The 22,378-nt window shown below is 35.4% G+C and overlaps 1 protein-coding gene across 11 annotated transcripts in view; it reads right to left on the bottom strand.

Annotated features, from left to right (window-relative positions):
* The window catches only part of R3HDM1 (R3H domain containing 1), a 181,945-nt gene that overhangs the window by 39,040 nt on the left and 120,527 nt on the right, over nucleotides 1-22,378 (bottom strand). For all 11 annotated transcript variants that reach the window (XM_058548881.1, XM_058548883.1, XM_058548872.1 and 8 more), the window contains 3 exons: nucleotides 17,917-18,040; nucleotides 4,762-4,916; nucleotides 1,407-1,558 (listed from right to left, as the gene is read on the bottom strand). In XM_058548881.1, coding sequence (XP_058404864.1) covers nucleotides 1,407-1,558; nucleotides 4,762-4,916; nucleotides 17,917-18,040 — 431 coding nt within the window. The remainder of the gene's footprint in view (nucleotides 1-1,406; nucleotides 1,559-4,761; nucleotides 4,917-17,916; nucleotides 18,041-22,378) is intronic.

Genomic DNA, 22,378 nt, shown 5'->3' with positions numbered 1-22,378 from the left:
TCCCTCAGAAGCCAAGTAGACAAGATCTTTTTTTGTTTCAAGGTATTGACAAATATAACAGACACGGGAAAGTGTTAAAGTCTAAGCCATTCGTATAGGCTTGATCTCCTTCCTTCATGAAAGCCCCTCTACCCAGCAGTAAGGCCTACAGAAGTAACTCATAAAAGTAGGTGACTTTGGGTCTCAAATGAGTCACTGTATTAAGTAATACCTATTTCTCTCAGCATCCAGCCTACACAGTACTTTGGTAATTTTCTCTCAGATAAATAAAAAGTTATACTTGGGCTCAAAAAGCAGGTAATTCAGCAATTTTTGCACCATCCATTTCACCTGTTTTAGCACAGAATCCTGCCTCTAACTGACAATTGAGAACCTGAATTGGCATTACAGACCCCAAACTTACATAAATTAGAAAAGGACTCAGACTGAGAGTATTTTCTCCCTATTTATAGAACTTAAACTCACACAACAAATAAGAAATTTAATGTAGTATACATTTCTATTTTCACTGTGTAGCAGCTCTACCTCTAAAGAGCTGGGCTCATTATAATATAAAACTCCAAAGGTGCCTGTGAGATTCACAACGAAGTTGCTGTTTAAAAAGCCTAGGCCTCTTCAACCTGTGGCAGCCAAAGAGCCCGGAAAGAGAGCAAATATTTGACTGTGAGTGAGTGTGTGTGTGTGTTACCATCTATAATCATAACCAGGCGACAACCTCTTATCAGCAATTATAACTAGGACACTTTCTTAAAAAGCACACTGCGATCCCTCTGACAACCTTACAGTGATGTCATGAGAATAAAGGAAAGATTGTAATACATTCTGAACATGGACTAAAGGTACCTAATTCAAAGAAAGATTACTATTTTTAACACATTAGGCTTATCAGAGAAGCTTCTGCTCCTCCAAGTTGAAGTAGCTAATGGAATATTTCATGACTTGCCTTTAATATAGAGCTACTATCATTTGCTTCTCTTATATGCCTCCCTTCCCTTACTGATGAAAAATGAGCTCCCTAGAGCCTGAAAAATTTCAGCAAGATATTTTGCTGCTGAGGTTATATACAGGAAATACATTCTCCCCAAACTTCTACAAAAACCTTATATATAAACAAACAAATGCCCTAAACTCACTATTATTCCATTTGGATGAGTAAAAGGAGACTGGCCCACTTTTAGGCACCCGAGAGAAAATCTGACTCTTCTTTAGTTTACATATACAATGCTTTGTTTATACTGATTTTGTTAGAAGTAACATTAGAAAAATAGATTGTATCATAGTTTTTCTATTCTATATTACAGAACGAGCTCAGGTAACGCCCCTTAGGCAACTTTAAAATTAGCAACAGACCATACTCCTGATAAACAATGACAAACTATAGGATTAGGCTTCTTAGCCATACTCACCTTAAATTATTTTGTTGGCCAGGCGGAATGACACTATAATAAACTGGCATTCCTGTTGTGGGCAGAGATCCTTGATTAGACTGATTAGGGAATATAACAGGCTGTTGATAAGTCTGATGGGCAATTCCTTGAGAACCTTGAGGCAGTGAAACCTAAAATTTGAAAGACAATTTAAAGGGAAAAAGGCTCTTCAAAACCTTGCAAATGTTAATATCTCCAGCCTCCATAAACTTTTCAAGTAGAGCAGTTAGAAATAAGCTAAAACTGTCAATAGGCTGCCCTGATAAGTTAGCCAGAAGCACTAGCACTTTATTTCTATGTTCTTTTCAGCCACCTATTGTTTTTGGGTGGCACTCATCAATTGTAGAGCAGGCTAGATGCATTAGATTATTAAAAAAAAGATAGGACTATGTTCCGAAGAAACTGTCTCCAAATAAGGATGACCATTTGACATGGAAAGAGAAATACAGTTTTCTTTAGGTAGAGCTTAAAACTCAGGTAGGGGCACTAGCGAGATACAGTAGATCAGAAAGAGGGTGAGCTTTGGCGTTTAAGATATCTAGATGTAATATCAGCTCCATCACTTTACTGTCTATGTGACATTACGCAAATGACTTAACTATTCTGAGGCCCCATAGTTCCTTATCTGAAAAAACAGGATGTAACCTCCATCTCAGGGGAGTTATTATCTCTATTATAATCTCCATTTACAGGATCGAGCACAGTAGGCATCTGGTGAACATTTGGTGGATCTTTCAATTTTGTTTTCTATATTATATACATAAGAAACCATTTGAACACAATGAATTCTTCAATTCTCTAGTTTCTAAAATAGAAACCACACAGGCATAATGGGTTCTTAATTTACAAATGTGCCACAACATCACAGTTGGATTACAGTGATTTTGGTAAACAAAGCCAATATAAAAGCTTCTGATGATGATTATGATGATGATGTTAGCAACAGTAGTAGCAATCATAATAGTAGTAATAGTGATGATAATGCAAGTCACCATTACTGAGGACTCACTACCATGTATCAGGTTCTGTTCTAAGACCTTTATGTGTATTATTACATCAAGTCTCCCTAACAACCCTAAAAGGTACTTACTCGCATCATCCTTGTTTTACAGATGGGGAAACTGAGGTTAAGTAACTTGCCCAAGGTTGTACAGCTAGTGAGTAGAGAAGCCAGGATTTGAACCCATGCCCTCTGGCTCCAGAGCCTCAGTTCTTTAACCACTTCACTATTCTCTATACCTGGGCTCTGTGATTTATAAGGTAATGATTAACTTCTAAGTGTTGCTTACATAACAAGTTTCTGAAATGCAAGTAGTTCTTTCAAAATACACAATTACTTTCAATTTGGCTCAATTATTGCAAAGAGAAAGCTACTTGGTTGATTTATCCAACCTGTATAATATATTTCAGTCTTTTTGTCTACTGAGGCCCTGTAACATCCTGAGATAATTATTTCTGATTGTATCTAAGTTAATATATATGCAAGGCGGATCTAGGAAAAATGACACTGCTCAATCTCGATGATTTAAGCAATAGAATAAATCTGTAACTAGTGGTAAAGAAAAAAACTCAAGTATCAAAAAAGAGAGAGGGAACAGTACTTAAGAATGCACACCAGAGAATACACTCTACTGAGGACAGATGACTTTTCTGGCTTATTTCTTAGATGACAGTTTATCACCACCCAGCTTATCTAGCAAATATAGCAGGAATTATAAAGCAGGCTGTCCTTCATTGCTTGTCAGAGCAACACTTCTCACAATCACTCACCCATTGTGAGGATTACACGAAATACATGAGAAAATAATTTATAATTCGTAAAAAAGTATGCTACAGAAATTATAACAACTGTCTTACCTCTGAAACATTTCCAATATTTAGCTCTATTTTTAAAAACTACACTAACAAGGCTGTAGTTTATTTTAAAATTATATTTCTTGCACTATACCTGACCTAAAGGTTAAGGGCAGATCTTATTTACACAGTGCCTGAGCATAACAGATGCCCAATGTACTAGATTAGGTAGTATGACCAGGGACCTTGAAAAGGAAGAGTTCTTGGCTTGGTATTGATCCTGTCTAATGTCCAGCTATGAAGAAGTAGGGGATGGGCAGTCTCGTGTGTCTAGGCTCAAACAGGGAGAATAAGGCGTAAAAAGCATGAGAGATGTGAGAGAAAGATGCAACATCTAGTTTCACCATGTATCTTTCCTTTTTTCTTCAGTTGTTTTCTATTATCAAGGGCTTCAAATCTAGACATACTCTTAGTGCTCAACAGTCCTCGACAATTCCATGTTTTATATTTTAATTTTCTGGAATTATATAAAATACACTAGCATCTTTGCTCATATCCTTCCCCATTCCCAGAATGTCTTCTTAACCAATTTATGCCCATAATTTTCTTTTAAGAGCTAATTAAAGGTTTATATCTTCCCAGAAGACTTCTGTATTAAGTCTCTAACCTGTTCATGGCTGTATTTCATGATCCCTTCAGTTAACAATCTGTAAACTATCACCAATTTGTTTACATGTGTTTAGATAAAATACAGGAACATTTATCCTCCCAACTAGCATTTTTTACCTTGTTGAGATGAATGAAAATGCTCTTTGGATTTCTTAACATTAGACTCAGCTATGGAAAACCACGAGGCTAATAACACAAACCCACTTGCAAGTTATTCTAGAAAGATGAAGGAAGGTAAAACAAATTTCTGAAAATGTGCCATTCATCCCCCAAAATCTGACTTATTCATGAAACAATAGGTATTTCTACTTTAGAACTATAAATTAAAATCCATGACATTTTTAATACATGACAGGTTTTAACATATGACAGGAATACATGTATTCCTTTTTGGAGATGGGGAAAAAAACCAGTTCCAGCATGGGAAATTACACATTCTTCTCTATTCTATAAACACTGATTTATACTCTGTACTCTTATCTCATTATTTCAAATACCTACCTCCACCTCTATTTTCCCTCCCATTCCACTCTCTCCTCAAAAGAGACCTTCTAAGGAGCTAAAGAATAGAATAAGAAACTTGCTTATATATTTATATAGTTCAAAATACAGACAATGCCACACAATTTATTTGTTAATATCAATGTGGTTCAGATATTTTTCCCCAAAATTAATGAAGTGAATTAATAAAGCAATAAAATGAGGACAAAACAAAGCTGCTATGACTAGTAAAACTCTTAAGACTATCAAGTTATATATTACAGAAGCATTTTCCCTATATTAGAAGGAGAAGAGAGAAGATACATCATAGCTATGCATTTCATTTATTCAAAATCACCTCTACTCAAAGTAGGTAAGAGTAACAACCTACCTGGTATGATGGCACTGAAGGATAGGGAATGACTACTCCTTGAATCTGATTTCCAATGCTGTTGGGTTGGCTACCAACTAGGCTCTGACTTGGGGGTTGCTGGACTCCAACTATTCCTTGGTAGTTTTGCTGCTGGTTGGGCATAACTTGATAACCTGTAATGGCACAATGAATTAAATCCTGCTTTGAATTTAACTTATTTCATCTAGTAGGATGTTTTTGTATTTTAAGCAAGTATATTGTGATCTAAAATGACAGATTTTGTTTAAACAGCAAATTTCAAAAACTCTCTATTATGAGAGCTAACATTTAAAAGGTTTACTATGTAGGTAACCCAAGTCAGCCAAGTTCTCCTCGCTTAAAATACATTCAAATAAAATTTGTGTACAAAGATTTCCTTTGCAGTTGAGGAAATTTATAGGGTCACAGACTTACTTTACACAGCCAATTACTATTCAGTGTGTATATTACAATCTCTTATGACAACTAGTTTCTGGGGACCGGGACTGAGTACATAATTTATGGGGCCCGGTGCAAAGGAAAATGCAGGGTTCCCTGTTTAAAAATCATTTACAATTTCCAGTTGATAACAGTACAACATTAAACCAAGCATGGGGGCCCGTGTAACTGCCAAGGTTGCCTGCCCATAAAGCTGGCCCTTCTGGAGACCAAAAAAAGGGAAAGAGCAGGACTACTTTCATAGACTGGTTGCACTAAAATATGAATTCTTATATTAGGAATGTGTCAAGGGCACAAGGAAAATGGAGTTATTTACCAATTTTTAAGATTACTTCCTTATTATATTAATAAGGTCATTTGAAAAGAAACAGATTCTTTTTTTTGTGTGTGAGGAAGATCAGCCCTGAGCTAACATTCGTGCTAATCCTCCTCTTTTTGCTGAGGAAGACAGGCTCTGTGCTAACATCTATTGCCAATCCTCCTCCTTTTTTTTTTCCCCCCAAAGCCCCAGCAGATAGTTGTATGTCATAGTTGCACATCCTTCTAGTTGCTGTATGTGGGACACGGCCTCAGCATGGCTGGAGAAGCGGTGCGTCGGTGCGCGCCTGGAATCCGAACCCGGGCCGCCAGTAGCGGAGCTCGCGCACTTAACCGCTAAGCCATGGGGCCAGCCCCAGAAACAGATTCTTAAAGAGATTAATCTGCTGGAAATCACAAATCAAACACCTAAGGGACAACTCTTCCCTAAGCTAAACGCACTGTTGGTAATTTAAGTAGTAAGTTAAGAGTATAAGTTTACTTTTATTAAGTGAATTTATCAGTTATTTAAATAAAAATCCACAATGATAAGCTTTGAGTAGTGAATTTGAATTGTATTTTATCTCCTGATCTTAAGAGGATTCCTCTAGGTAAACCAATTAGCTTAAAACTTACGTAAATTACTAGAAGCTACCACAAATCCTTATTTTTTTTTTTGAAAGAAGCCACATAAAAATAAATAAACTTCTAGTTTCAGGGTATTTAAAAAGTTTCTACAAAAATGAACCAAACTATAGCACTGCCCATGCAAACTTCTACAACTGGAGTCAGTGAAATGATTTCTCTGGTAACACCATAAATATATTTTGCTATCTTATAAATCAGCTTTTATTTCCACCTTTACTAATCTCTAAAGCAACAGAAACAGCAAAGATCTCATCTCAGGTGTTGACTGTAGACAACAGCATCACTGGTGTTGCCTGGAACCCTTAATGATTCTGCTCAGTGACTAAATAATTGAATAAAATCTAGCATCAACCTTCTCTAAAGATATAAACAGAGTATATCTGGTAACTAAGCAACATATTAACAACAAAAAAGTAAAAATCCAGTTATAGTGAATTCTTTAATGATGAACGGTTTTTGTAAAATGATGCTATTTCTATGGTAAGAGAGCTTTACGGCCATGTTTCAAATGACTTCACCTCACCAATCTAACTTTGTACAAAAAAAGGTATATTCTAGCCCTTATATTTAATAAAGTGATAATATGCTGTTATCTAAACCTTTCTCCTTGTGCATTTCCTATAATACTTAAATTTGTAGGCAGATAAAGGATGAGAGCAAAAGAAATTTCTTTTTTGCTCTTTAGCCTAACAATTAACATTCAACCCTATTTTTAGTTTATCAAATGACAAGTATTTCAAATTCATACCCTAAATTCCAAACACCATCAAAACATACACCAACACACTTACACTCTTAGGAAAATAAAGGGCAGGAATGGAAATAGAATGTGAATATAAAACCTTTTCTTGTGTTGGAAATGCCACCTCTGGGGACACCCCCCCCCCCACGCATATATTGCAGCATCAGAATTTGGGCTCAGCTTTTTATAGACTGGGAAAGTAACTTCTTATAATGGACTTGTCAGAATTATAGTCCACAAACGTTAATAAAAAAAAATGTGGGACACCTGGCAGAATTCACTGTAACATAATCTGACTTAAAATACCTTGACTTAAATAGCCACATTCCCTCCTAAGAAACTTCAAGTGTTTTTCACATTACTTTTGTAGTTTATTCAAAATATATTCAAGTTATGGGTTGCCTTGAAAGAAAACTGGAAAAAAAAAAAAAAACCTGCCAATTTATGTGCAAATGTGGTTCTGATTTCCTTTATTTATCTAAATTTACTAATTTTTAGAGATTCACTTTGGAGGTCTCCTGCCTAAAATTCTCTCTTATGAAAAAAAAAAAAAGGCTGACACAGATGGCTTTCAATAAATAGCTATAGATTCCATGTCACAGTGGTCTCATGTAGGGTCACTTGGACACTACACCATGGAATTTGCATCACTAAATTTCCAATGGTATTTTAGATTCCTTAATGCAACCTCATCTCCATTAATATCCATGCCTACTAATGGATATATACACACATATATATATTTATACCCATATCCATATATATATATACCCAAACATCAAACATATTTTGAAAATGTGACAACATAAATCTAAATCTAAAATCTAAAACATTTGTCTCCAGCACCTACTCATTTGTTACAGAGGGCAGTAAAAGGGATGCTGTAAGCCCAGGATGTGCCTGGTGGGTGATGTAAAGATGAGTAAGACATGGTCCCTATCTTTGAAATTAGGCATTCTTAGCCATAACACCATATCAGAATAGAAGTATAAACAGGGTCTTAAGAAAATAAGAGGGAGAAATTAATGCTGACCGATATTCATGGAGGTAGTGACATTTGAGCTTGGGGTTAACGAAAAAGAAAAAAGACTGGAAAAAGTAAAAAATGAATAATAAGTTTGAGGAATAAGGAACAGTGAGGAGTGGCTGGATATGGTAGTATGTGGAGTGGAAAGTGGAAAATGAAGGTAGAATAGAATACCGGTGGAGAACCAATGATTTTACAAGAAGAAGAACAGTGAGAACTAACAGGAAGTTCTAGATTTTAAAGATTGTAAAAGTAGAAAAATGACTAGTATTAGTACTTCACTCAGAAGTAGCATAAATAAAATGAGGACATGTTCTTAAATAATAGAGGAGTCATTAAAAATTAGAATGCCAAGCCCTTTAAAAGAAAATATCTTCCCTAAGAAGCTCTCTTATTAATCTCATAATTTTGTTCATTGCCTTATTCCACATCTCTTAAAATTCTACAGGTAATATAAAATTGTTCTTGTTAATTAGTCTCTTATGGTTGTCTATGCCTTTAAAAAAAGTGAAATGGTGTGTTTTTTAAGGGTAAGGTTAGAAACTTTAACATCTCCCCATTAAAAAAAAACCAAGCCCACATCAGTTATCACAAACCTAAGCCAAAAAAGTGGGCACTCAATATTTATACTTACTGAATAAGCAATAGGGAAAAACATACTAACAGAATGGAATCAAAATAATATACGCTTCTAGACAAAACCAGAAGTTTACTATGTGCTGGCAGGCTGACTGAGAATGACCAGTTTCTCACTATCTATGTTGACTGGACGGCTTCTGACAGCAAAAGCTGAAGTTAAGTTTTAAGGTAATATGTTTATAATAAGGTTAAACACATTTAACAGCCTTTTCATTAAAACAAAACAATCCCATGAACACAAATCACCTCAGTGTAGAATTCATGGGTCACGCATTAAGCCTCTCCTCGAAAAATGCACAGAAGCTGAATCACAGATTTCATGTAATCAGCCTCAAAGTGCTTATTTGATAAGAAAGAACGCAGAATTGTTTTAGTTTATATCTCGTATGTAAAGCTTGAAATGAAAGTTTTATTTGAACATTTCTGAAAAAAATTGGACATCAAAAACACCTTTAAAAAAAGCTTTATTTGATTATATAATAGGTTTTCGTGCTAGAAAATTTGGAAAATACAAAAGAAGAAAAAAGCCACTATGGAAAAAAAATCATTTTTGTAAAACAATCACTTATAGATAATCACCATTTACATTATTTTCTATGCATAATTAGCAACATACATTCCTACTTACGTTATTTATAGAAATGGGACCATGTGACCATACTGTTTCAACTGTTTTCCATGTAATGTTTCCATAAATGATCAATAGGGTTTTTACAAAGCTATGAGAAGGAAGTATTTAAGTAATTTTCTTCAAACATATTTAGACCTCAAGTTAACAACAAAAGATGAGAAAAGAACTCAACTGATCTGAACTTTCCACTGCACTTAAAGGAAGAAGGCATATGTCAAGGAGCTAACAAAACAAGAAGACTAAATATTTTAGGACAACCTATGTCAGCTTCCTGTGTCCACTCTGAATTTAGCCCAAAAACCAATTCAGCTCAAAGTTCCTATGCCTTTCTATTTAGTATACTATATAATTATCATTTCTTTGATGGCACGACAAGGTAATAGTAGTAGTTAACATTTACATGTCATTTATTAGGTTGCAGGCACTGTTCTAAGCACTTTATATATGCTAACTCATTTAGTGCTCACAATCTTATGAAATAGGTATAATTATTATCCTCATTTTTCAGATGAAGAAGCAAAAGCACAGAGAGGTTCATACCTTGTCCAAGGTCACCAGCTGGTAAGTGTTGTAGCTGGGATTTGCACACAGCAGTCTGATTCTAAACTTTACTTTTCTCAGGGACAAATGTTGAGTAGAAAGAGTGTTACAGCAATACTGCTCAAATAAGCAGAACACTTAACACCTGGCCTCCTTCCATTTTTTGAGAATTTTGGTTAATGAAGACTTTTACTATAGTTTATTTTAACATATCTAAGTCTCAAGATAAATTTAATTATAGGAAAACAGAATTATTGTAAATAGTCAATCAACCAGGAAACTTTTTCATTTGACTTGAAGATTATTTGTTAGTATAAGAATTGTAGGGGCCAGCCCAGTGGCGCAAGCGGTTAAGCGCGTGCTCCGCTGCCCGGGGTTCACCGGTTCAGATCCTGAGCGTGCACTGACGCACCGCTTGTCAAGCCATGCTGTGGCGGTGTCCCATATAAAGTGGAGGAAGACGGGCATGGATGTTAGCCCAGGGCCAGTCTTCCTCAGCAAAAAGAGGAGGATTGGCAGATAGTTAGCTCAGGGCCGATCTTCCTCACCAAAAAAAAAAAAGAATTGTAATCCAAAATAGGAATCAGAGTGAAAGGTTGTTGAGCAGTTAGTCCAGATGGTAGCTATATGAACTTGGGGGCTAAAAACAAACCAGCTGTCAAAGAATTTACACAATCAGCTCATAACCTCCCCTCCCTAGGAGGGACTCTGCTTCACTTGTTTTGCCCACTATTCCCAAGATGCATGGTTTGTGACCTCTGCATTTCAAGGTTACACTTCCTTGCCTTATTATAATTATATTTCACATGTACATAAAACAATTGGGAAGGGAAGAGGAGGCTCAACTGGTGAGATATTTCAGAATCCATGTCCCCTGGTCTGTGTGTCTGAATATTTCCAATACTCAGGCTGACAATCTGACAGCCTGAGATCTGACAATCTCCAATGTTCCTCTTCAGGTTTTAAGCTTTGCTATTTTGCCTCAAAGTCTGACTTTGTTGAAAATGTACACTCTGTTGCCACATTCCAGACGAAATCTACAGATTTCTCCAGTAGAATTTTCATAAATTTCGTTCTCTTCTCCAAAAGTTGAGTTGCTTTGCCAAGAAGTCAAACTTTACCCAGTGGGGCAATGCCAGCTTTAACCTGGACACTTTGGGTACAGGGGGGCATGTTCTGTATTATGGGTGAAGTCTGGATGTTCTTGTGAAGCAATGGCTTTTTGTATACACTGAGTAGCTTTACATTCATTTTTACCTTTGAGGCAGGAAAACCCATTAAGTTTGAACCACATTAGGCATGAAGCTGTCAGGTCCTGAGGAATCTTTCTTAGGCTGTCACAGCTAAAAAAAGCATCATTTAACATCTGATACTCTGTAAGACTGGTATCCTAGGAGGGAAATTCTACTGGCATAGGACAGGTACCTGAACTGTTTTTCCAGAAGTCACAACGAGACATTTGACTATTCAGTCCAATAATTACAACAAATAATCAACAACCCCGTAACTGGTTAAAAAGGATATAATTTTGGAGTATACTCTCTAAAGAGCAGGATATTAAAAGTTGCAAAAATATTACTGGACTTTTTTGAATGACATAAGAGCATGGGATCTATGTTGGTTACAGTTACTATACTTACAAGCAAAACCAAAAATATTCAGTTGGAAAGCGCTAAAAACAAAAAATTTACCACATCATTCTACTAATTCAATTAAAGATAAGAACCTTACTATTGTCTATGTAAGACAAAATCATTAATAAAGTAATTTATTAGCAATATAAAATAAAGGATCATCTAATTAAGGGCATGCCTCACTTTATGCACACTTGCTTAACAAAATCTACTTCTTAAAGACCTATTTAAGTTGCTCATCAATTCCTCTAAACCTGTATTTAAGCAAAGGAATTTCAGGCTGCTGAGCACCAACTCTGTATTACAGAGTGACACTTACTAGAAGTGGCACTGTGGTTCTGGTTCATTATCTAATTATTCAGACAAAAGGAAGGGGAGGGACATAGTTCTGATAATTTCAAAAGTATAGTTTGAAGACTGCCAAGTATAGAAAAAAATCCAATGATCTGGAAAAGAGGGAGAAGGATGCAGATTAGGAAGGATAAAGTAGACTCCTAGAGAATGAAAAGTACCATTAGATTTAAAAAATGCTACAAGAAGAGTATTTTCCAGTATTCCGACACTTGATATATCACCACCTTGGCTACCACCTAAATTATTCTTTGTTCAATAAAAAGTGTGTTTCAGTACATTGGAATTAAAAGAAAAACTTTCCTTTGATGTATCTGGATTTAACCCAGAAGTTAGAGGAAAACTTATCTTTTATAAAAATTTGTGTCAATATTGTGGGAAGCATCTATTTTGTAAAGCAAGCAATGTCAATATAAGTGATACCAAACAACAGAATAAACATCCAGATCGCAATATGGGTGTTATTTAACACTGTCATTCTCCCTTGTTAAAGGATTGCACTGTTGCAATATTATCCCATTTCTTCCAGCACTTTCAGAGGAAAGCACAATCAATTTTGCAAGCTGAGAGAACCAGGACAATATAAATTGATGGCTCAGGCACTTCCCTGGAGGGCTCCAAAGAATACTCTATTTTTAACTCTCTTTCACTTCAACAGAGAAAAGAGCAAGAAAGAAATACAGTGCTCAGCAGAAAAGTACTTCACAGACTTTAACAGGCTAGTTTTATTTTATATAGGTGACCTGAACTAGCATTTATGTTAAAGAAAAGCATTCTTAACAATACAGATTAAACATAATCAGAAAGATAATAAAAGGCATTGAAGAACCGCTTAGTCAGAATAGTCATAAATCTAAGGTTATTTCATTTAACAGTATTATTAAATTTTTTCAAGAATGAACTTGTACAGCAGAAGCATAGTGAGGGTAATTTCTTTTTTTGATGAGCCATTTTTCCAACTCTAAATTTATTTGTAACTAGGTATCTACAAGACAATTTAGAAGAACTGTTTCCAAATCATCAATATCTCAAGTTCGTAATCCTGGTCTGTCTTATATCTGTGGCACTATTTTTGTGAGCAGGCAAGTTCAACTAAGAATAGCCCTATAAGTGAATCTGGAAGAAGATACAGTTGCCAGCACACCTTCACTGTTCTTTCTCTTCCATCACCCTCTGCTCTCCTACTTCTGTGCCTGACATAAGCATAAATACAAACACAAAAGACTATTCTAATAAAAGTAGCCACATACAGGTTACAGCTCACAGCTATTTAAATGATCCCATGGAAGAGTCTATACAACTCAAGGAAATCTATGGGTACTTACCAGATGTATTTGGCTCCAGATTTCAGTGGCGGCAGGTTAATGGAGAAGGGAAAAGGGAAATAGGTGGATTTGTAGGTATTATACAATGTCTGAATCTGTGCTGGTCACACAATACTAAGAAATGCTCAAAGAATCAATGAAAAAACAAGGATAGTCATGGCCACCACCTAGTGATATAAATACAAAATTCCTATTACCTGAGTCAAGAGTTGTCAGTAAAGAAATTGACTTTGTGCCTAGCATCCCTATTTGACATAGCTAAATCCCTTATCAATATCACCCCTCCCTTGCTTATCCAATAGGCCATTTCTTCTTGCTTGCCTTTTACACCCTAGTTATTTTTAAATTTGCACCTTGCAGCGCTGCCAAAATTCTGAGCATCTTACAGACTGTTGATCCTAAAATGCTCCTTCTATGGTGTGGTTCATCAGGACTCTACCATAGTCTGCTGGTAATAAAGCTTAATTAGTTTGGAACCACACAGTTCTGAGGTATTTGGTAAACTAAGACTGAAGATAAAATGCACTGATATTCTTTGAATTTATTAACTGGTTAAAAAACTAAAATGATATTTAGTTTTCAGAGTCATTTTGCTTCCCACATGTATATAATATTAGTTTGGGAAAAAAAATTGAATTATATCCCTGGTTGGAGCCCAAGTAGCTTCAAATGCTTTTAGGTGTCTTAGGTCCATTGATGGTATGCTTTAATGCATAATAATATTCCTGAAGTTATGTAGCAATAGGGAAAGGGATGTATTTGACTTCTGCTAATGAGTTTGGCATGCTTAAGACATTAAACTTTTAAGAAAAGCTCCAAACCAAATTAAATCTGCCATCCAAATCTGCTTTGGAAAAGAAATTAAAGCAATAGCTTTCATAAATTTTTAAAAGGTAAATTATATTAAGCCAAGGTTGTCATTTAAATTCAAATCTCTATATCTGAGTATGATGCATGATTAAAAGGCATTACAATTAATGGAAAATATAAGCAAATGTTAGTACCTTAATACAGCATTAAAAAAAAAAAAAAAAAGGCAGTGGAAACCTGAGTAAAAAGAAGCCAGGAAGCAGCTGAAAAAGAGACCGGTTCACTGTGAGAAATGTAAACCTCTCAGACAGTGCTACGGCCCCGAATCCAACAGCTCAGGAACAAGGCCAATTATTGCAAAATATTAAACATATATGGTAAAGCTGCAAACTTGTCAAAAGAGTCATAAGAATGAAAGCAGCTACACAGAAAACAGCCAGGGCCTCATAAACCTAAAATCTTTGCTATACTTACTACCTGCAGGAAAGGTTTCTTTATAATATACCAAGCTTCTTATATGTAGTATACTTTATAGTATTCAAGCTGTAATTTTATGATAAAGGGTTAAGATAATAAATGCCTATTATTGCAACTAGCAAGTAACCAGATCTTTTGCAATCACCGCTTATGACTCCAGTTCTTGACAGTAAGTTACTAAGCTATTACAAACCAATTCTCCAATATTCCACCTTTCTGAACTAGAAGTGACTCACATAAGAAAGACACACAAAATCATGGAATTTTAGAGTACACAGAGGCTTCAATAGACAACACAGTAAAACTGCCTTACTTTGCAAGTGAGTAAATCAAAACCCAGCAACTTTAAGTGATACACCTAACACCAGTTAAAACCAAATAAGGGCTGTCACGATTTGACTCATTTTGTTTTCTTTCACGTTATACAATACATTGTCCAAACAGCCTTATGTAGCCAGAATTTCTTCGCTTCTGTTGATAGGGGTTGACTCAACCTTGTTTTGAATGACCACGGTAGTTTCACATTCATAACAAAAGATTTGTATATTCGTTCCCCAGCAGTAATGTTAGTGCTGATTTCAGTTCAGTTCCCATAATAGATGGGAGGTTTACTGTCAAGGAGATTGATAACCATTGTGGTCCTTTGACACACAACGTGCATGGAAGACCAAAGCATTTTATCCTTGAGATAGTTCCCCAACCTCCTCCCTGCCCCCAAAAGGGAAAACAACAGAAGATTCTAAATTTCTATTGCCTATACCCTACCTGGTCTAAGAATACTTGATTCAATTGGGTTTGTTAATTTAGGGCAAAATTTCTTTAAATTCATATACAAACAGTTAAAAATTATTTGTGCCTCAGTGAAGAAAGATCGTTCCAAATTTATCAATGTTTTCATTATTGGAAAAATTAATTTCACCCTTTTATGTAACAAAAGAAAATAATATGCTTGTTGACTAAATGTTTGACAAGAAAAAAGTGTAAGAGATGTGACAAATTATTTCTAATTTTAGTCAGATTGGGATGGTGGGATGTAGGGAAATACAAGGAAAAAAAAGAAATCCAGAAAGTATGAAGTTTATACACAAAAATATAAATTACTGAGACAGAAATTGCAATAAATCTGTGAAAAGAATCAGAAACAAAAAATTGCCTTGTCCATTTTCCAGTGCATTTTACTTTTCTATTAGGACACACATGAATGTAAATGCACATTTTCCTGTAAGCTTTGACATAAAAAATAAGCATTAGATAAGTACAAAAATGTCTTTAGACTATAACTTTTTAAAATGTTTCAAATCCTACTAATTCTATAAAAAAGTTCAATAGAATTACCAACACAAAATTGTCACTGGCACTACTGAACTTCTCTTTAAAAGGAAATTTTCTGTTATACTTATTAGCATAACCAAATTTCTTTCCCTTTCAGATAAGGATGCTTTGACGATTTATTTCTCTTTTATTCTTCAAACTAAATAAGATTCAACTAACTTAAGCTGAAAGTTAATAGGATGCTACATAAAACAACGGAAGGACAAACTCTAGTTATAAAGTGTTATATTATGACCGACCCTAAGAGTCAAACACAACGTCAAAAACTATTCAGACATATCCTCTTTTCTGTGCCTGTACTAACTAGATGCAATCTGACTGACTTATGCTTTCCTTCCTTCTCACCATCACTAGCATTAGAAAAATCCCAATTAAAATATCACTGATGCTAAATACATGCTATCTGGCACACAGATATTTTGGCCCTCAACTAGGAGGAGTGACATTTTCAGTTATTTTCCATTAAGTGGGAATATTTTTTGCAGAGATGCATTTGTATAAGCATACTGGTCCAACCTGTGATTAAAAGTTTTAATTTTGTAGGCAGTTTGACAATGGAGAGGAATAAAAATTTAGCCATAGACAAGACCAAAACTAATAAGCTCACACAAATACAGAACAAAAGATCTTTGCTTGCCTCATTAGGGTGTACTAACGAAGTAAGTTAATTAGTCACACACCAAGGTATTTGAATGAGGAGAGTGAAAGAAAAGTTCTTTTTTTATTACCACAACATTAGCTATAATCTGTATTATAATTTTGGAAGAAAAAAATCAAGACAAAAGCAATATGAAAAGTCAGTCATTGAGGCCCTGGAAAACTCAGACAGTAATTTCTATTAGAATAAAATAACAATGTATTTAAAGTGAGCAGTGTCATGACCAATGTTCCCACAAATAAAGAACAACTTTCGATGCCTTTCAAAATTAGAGCATCTATATTACATTATTTAAAGTGGACTGTGTTATTAAACTTGAGGAAAACCTGAAAGTAAAGGGAGTCATATTTGAGACAGAGGACAAATTCTAAGTTGGTTAAAATGACCAATGTTTGTACTCAACATCCTTTGGAAGAACATTTGTCACACATACGATAATACAAACAATGGAAGAACCTACATACTACGTATAAGACAACCCCTAGGAGCTATAGATTAAGAACCTGGAAATTCCCTCGCAGGGGTGATAAGTAAGAATCATATCTGGTGAAGGAAGCTGGTGAGTCACAATGATCACTGAAGACTGCACAAGCGAACACTTCTCATCAGATTGCCCAGGGCAGACGTCTTTCCCTTGAAGTTGCAGTACCCCTTAAGAGCTCCATACAATATCAAGAGCGAGAAACTGCCTAAGAGGAGGGAGGGGGTTATGTGGCCTCAGTGAGTCATACTGACATAGATTGAGAGCCTCCACTGGTGACAAGCTGCTCAAAAGGCTCCAAAGAAACCAATAAAAATTTTACTTTAATACCTAGAGTTATGAAAGTCTGAAAAAATACCTTATTAAACATCTGGGGCAGAAGTACACATCTAGGTGGGAAGCACAGAGAGAAATAATTTCAGTAAAATTAGTAAGATAGCTGTTTACACTGAGATCACAGTTTTCATTGAATGCTTAAAGAAAATTTGAAAGGGGCAAAAGGAAAATAACCTTTTGAGTTTTAGTATGTTTGATATGTCTAGTATTAGATTGCATTTGGTTTAAATATCTGTCACTATACAACCAACAAATTGAAAAAACACATAAAAGATGTGTAAGAACACCATTCCTTTTGAAGGCATTCCTACTGAGACTAAGACATCAAAACATCTCACTAGGCTAGTGTTCTCCATCAAGGGTTGTTTTGATCCTTGCTTTTGTTAGCTGTTCAGGAGACATCCCAACTTGCCTTGCCTCTCTTTTGCTGTTACCACAGGTGAATTACCAGGCTCCAAAGAAGGTTTCAACTATAATGGCAGTGAGCACCAGGAAGCTGCTCACCACACTGCTCCACCTGGTACAATCTTCTCATTATGGTTCCCAACCCTTTAGCATACAAACCCGACAGTGTGGTATATCCTGACGGGTACTAAGATTTGCTCACTCTTTTAATCTCACTGGTTTGCATATCCATATGTATTCACATATTTGAGACCCTTGATAGAGTGAGTGTGACAGTATCTTAATAGTAAGACTGAAATAAAGCAGGACGAAAAAAAGCAATACCCACAGCTAAGAATTCATGACCTTAGAACTACTACTCACCTGTCTGCTGTGCAGGCTGTGGCAGTGGTTGGTTTAGATGCGAACTGTAATGGACAGAAGGGACTGGGCGATACTGAGGTTGACTGGAGTGATAGTGGCCTGGAGCACAGTAACAGGCTGTCATCTAGGATAAGTATTGACAGAAAAACATCAATTTTACTTGCAATAGAAATTTTTTTCTGCGAGAAACGTCAGAGTGTAATGAATAATAACTCTTTCCAACACTAACAATCTGAAAACTGATTTTCTTAGCTTTACATTTAACTAAAAAATTAAAAAAAAATTCAAACATACAATATACATAACAAAAGACACCTATCAATACTGTATGCCCAATCAGATTTAGTAGATTGTTTTGTTTTGTTTTTGTTTTGTTTGGTGAGGAAGACTGGCCCTGAGCTAACATCTGTTGCCCATCTTCCTTTTTTTGCCTGAGGAAGACTGTCACTGAGCTAACATCTGTTGCCCATCTTCCTCTTTTTGCCTGAGGAAGACTGTCACTGAGCTAACATCTATGCCAATCTTCCTCTATTTTGTATGTGTGATGCCACCACAGCATGGTTTGATGAATGGTGTGTAGGTCTGTGCTGGGGAGCTGAACCTGTGAAGGGGCCACTGAAGCGGAGCACACCAACTTAACCACTAACTACACCACCGGGCTGGCCCCATAGTAGATTTTAATTTTTTGGCCATAGTTGTTTCAGATTTTTCTCTCTTACAAAACCAAACATTACTGAAATAGCTAAAGGACTCCAATATTCCTTTGCTCTATATTCCACAGAAAAAACATCATCCTGTAATTGGTGTATATCATTCCTATAAATGTTTTTAAACTTCTGCTATATATAACTTCATGCAACTAATTTTGCAGTTAACATTGTTTTTGGGACTTATCTTGGTGAAAACATGTATCATTGGCTCATTCAATTTAACTGCTGAATAGCAATCATTGTATAAATAAGTCAGTTTATCAATTCCCACACTAATGGACAGCTGCACTAGTTCCATTCTTTAATTTTTCTCATATTTCTAATGCAAATTAAAATGCCAATATAAATTTTATTTGTCAGTTATAACTTAACAAAGCTGGGAAAAAAATGCCAATAAAGCTAGCTTGATTTATTTTTTCTGCCAGAGCTATTTATATCAGTTGTGAACTTCTCTTAAAGTAATCTGACCTATTGGGGTCTAAAACAAACAATTATTCCAGTGATATAGAAGTATGTGTTAAGTTAACTTTATTAGGTTCATGGGTTCTCTTAGGTTCTGCTCTTCTGAGTGTGTTACTTCTAAAAGAACAGAGATCTTGTAATTAGTATTTTGGTGGTGAACATGATGTAATCTATGCATAAATAGAAGTACAATGATGTACACCTGAAATTTTTACAATGTTATAAACCAATGTTACTGCAATAAACAAAAAATTAAAAAAAAAAAAAATAAATAAAAGAACAGAGATCTGTGGAGATCTTAAAGAGCGCCCATTTCATCTGGAAACCAGCCAAGCACAGAACGTCTATTCAGTTATAAGCCAAGAATCTCCTAAATTTACTGTAGTAGTCTTTACTGTATTAGGCAAAAATTATAACAATACTGTTTGTTTATAATATATATACATGCAATATATACGACAACAATAGCACAAACAATGGAGAGAGGGTAAATGGAATTATACTGTTAACATGACTAGCATATTTTACTTGCAGTTTTGTATGAACTCCAAGTAGACTGTGATAAGCTAAAGATACATATTATAGTCCCTAAAGAAATCACACAAATACGAGATTCAAAGAGCTGTAGATAAAAAGGCAACAGAAGAAATAAAATAGAACATTAAAGGAGTTCAAAAAATATAAAAGGCAGGAAAGGAAGCAGATAGGAATAAAATACAGATAGGACAAATGAAAAACAAATAGCAATGAGACATACCTACATCTAACCATGTCCATAGATATATTACAGATAAAAGAACTAGATACTCCAGTCAGACTGGGTAAAACAGCAAAAACCAACTATATACTGTATGTAAAAGACACACTTTAAATACAAAGGTTGCAAATAAGAGGATGAAAAAAGACATACCGTTTAAATGTTAATTAAAAGAATGCTGAAGTCACTATACCAACGATAGATAAAATAAGTTTCAAGACAGGAAATAGTATTAGAGACGGAGAAAAACATTTCATAATGATGAATCAATATAACAGGAAGATATGATAAATTTAAGTTATTTAATACAGGTTCAAATACTATAAAAATGACAGAATTTAAGGGAGAAATAGACAAATCCACTATCATTCATTAATAGAATCGGACAAAAATTACATAAGGACATAAAAAATTTGCAAGATACTATCAACCACATTGACTCAATTGACATTTAGAGAATACTAAATGCAAAAACAATACAATATGAAAGAAATTAAAGATGTCCTAAGTAAATTGAAAGACATTCCATGTAGGATTGGAAGACTTAGTATTGTTAAGATAGCAATAATACCTAAAGCAATCTACAGATTCAATGCAAGCCCTATCCAAATTCCAATGGCCTCTTTTGCAGAAATGGAAAATTTGATCCCCAAATTCATAGGGAATCACAAAAGACTCGAATAGCCAAAACAATCCTGAAAAAGAAGAACAAGGTTGGAGGACTCACACTTCCGGATTTTAAAACTTACTACAAAGGTACAGTAATAAAACAGTGTAGTATTGGCATAAAGAAAGAAATATAGAACAGTTTACAAGTGGGATTCCAGAAATAAACTCTTACATTTATGGTCAACTGACATTCAACAAGGGTACCAATACTACTCAATGGGAAGAGAATAGTGTCTTCAGCAAATGATGCTGGAACGAATAGATATACATATGCAAAAGAATGAAGTTGGACCCTTACCTCATATCATATATAAAAATTAACTCAAAATGGATAAATGACCTAAATTTAGGAGATGAAGCCATAAAACTCTTAGAAGAAAACAAAGTGATAAATCTTCATGACCCTGGATTTAGCAACGGATTCTTAGATATGACACCAAAAGCAGGAGCAACAAAATGAAAAAATGGATAAAGTGGACTTCATCAAAATTAAAAAACTTTGGTGCATTAAAGACATCATCAAGAAAGTGAAGGGCCAGCCTGGTGGCCTAGTGGTTAAGTTCAGCATGCTCCGCTTCAGTGGCTGAGGTTCAGTTCCCAGGCGCAGACCTACACTGCTCTGTTGGCAGCCATGCTATGCTGGTGGCTCACATACTAAAAAATAGAGGATGATTGGCACAGAAGTTAGCTCAGGGCAAATCTTCCTCAGCAAAGAAAAAAAAAAAGTGAAAAGACAACCTACAGAATGGGTAAAATATTTGCAAATCACACATCTGATAAGGGTCTAGTACCCAGAATACATGAAGAACTCTTACAACTCAGCAACAAAAAGACAAACAATCTGATTACAAATAGGCAAAGGACTTTTTTTTGTGAGGAAGATCAGCCCTGAGCCAACATCCAATGCCACTCCTCCTCTTTTTGCCGAGGAAGATTGGCCCTGAACTAACATGCGTGCCCATCTTCCTCTACTTTATATGGGACACCGCCACGGCACGGCTTGACAAGCAGTGCGATAGTGCGCACCTGGGATCCAAAAGGACTTAAATAGGTATCTCTCCAAAGAAGATGTACAATGGCCAACAAGCACATGAAAAGATCATCAACATCACTAATCATTAGAAAAATGCAAGTCAAAAGCATAATGAGATTCCCATTTCACATCCACAGGATGGCTATAGTAATAATAGTAATAATAACAATAATAAAAGGTAAATAACAAGTGCTGGCAAGGATGAAGAGAAATTAGAACCTTTCTATATTGCAGGTGGAAATATAAAATGGTCCAGACAAGGTAGAAAACAGTTTGGCAGTTCCTCAAAAAGTTAAACAGAATTACCATATGATCCAGCAATTCTTCTCCTAGGTATATACCCAAAGAAATGAAAACAGATACTCGAACAAATACATGTACCTACACGTTCATAACAGCACTATTCACAATAGGCAGTGGGTGGAAAAAGATGGATTTGATTGCAAATCCATCAATAGTTGAAAAGATGAACAAATTGTGGTATATACATACAATGGCATATTCTTCAGACACTGTGAGAAATGCTGATACATGCTACAACATGGATTAATCCTGAAGCACTATGTTAAGTTAAAGAAGCCAGACACAGAAGTTAACATACTGCATGATTCCATTAATATGAAGTATCCAGAATAGGTAAACATAGAGACAGAAGGCAGATTAGTGGCAGCCAGAGGCTAGAAGGGTGGGAGGAACAGGTAGCAACTGCTTAATGGGTACAGAGTTTTCTTTTGGGGTGATGAAAATGTTTTGGAATTAGAGAAAGGTGGTGGTAGCACAACATTGTGAATGTACTAAATGTCACTGAATTTTTCACTTAAAAATGGTTAA

This window comes from Diceros bicornis, chromosome 10 (genome assembly GCF_020826845.1).
Source record: "Diceros bicornis minor isolate mBicDic1 chromosome 10, mDicBic1.mat.cur, whole genome shotgun sequence".
Lineage (NCBI taxonomy): Eukaryota > Metazoa > Chordata > Mammalia > Perissodactyla > Rhinocerotidae > Diceros > Diceros bicornis.
Note: the sequence above shows the minus strand (reverse complement) of the source record. Positions and strands in the feature narration are given on the sequence as shown.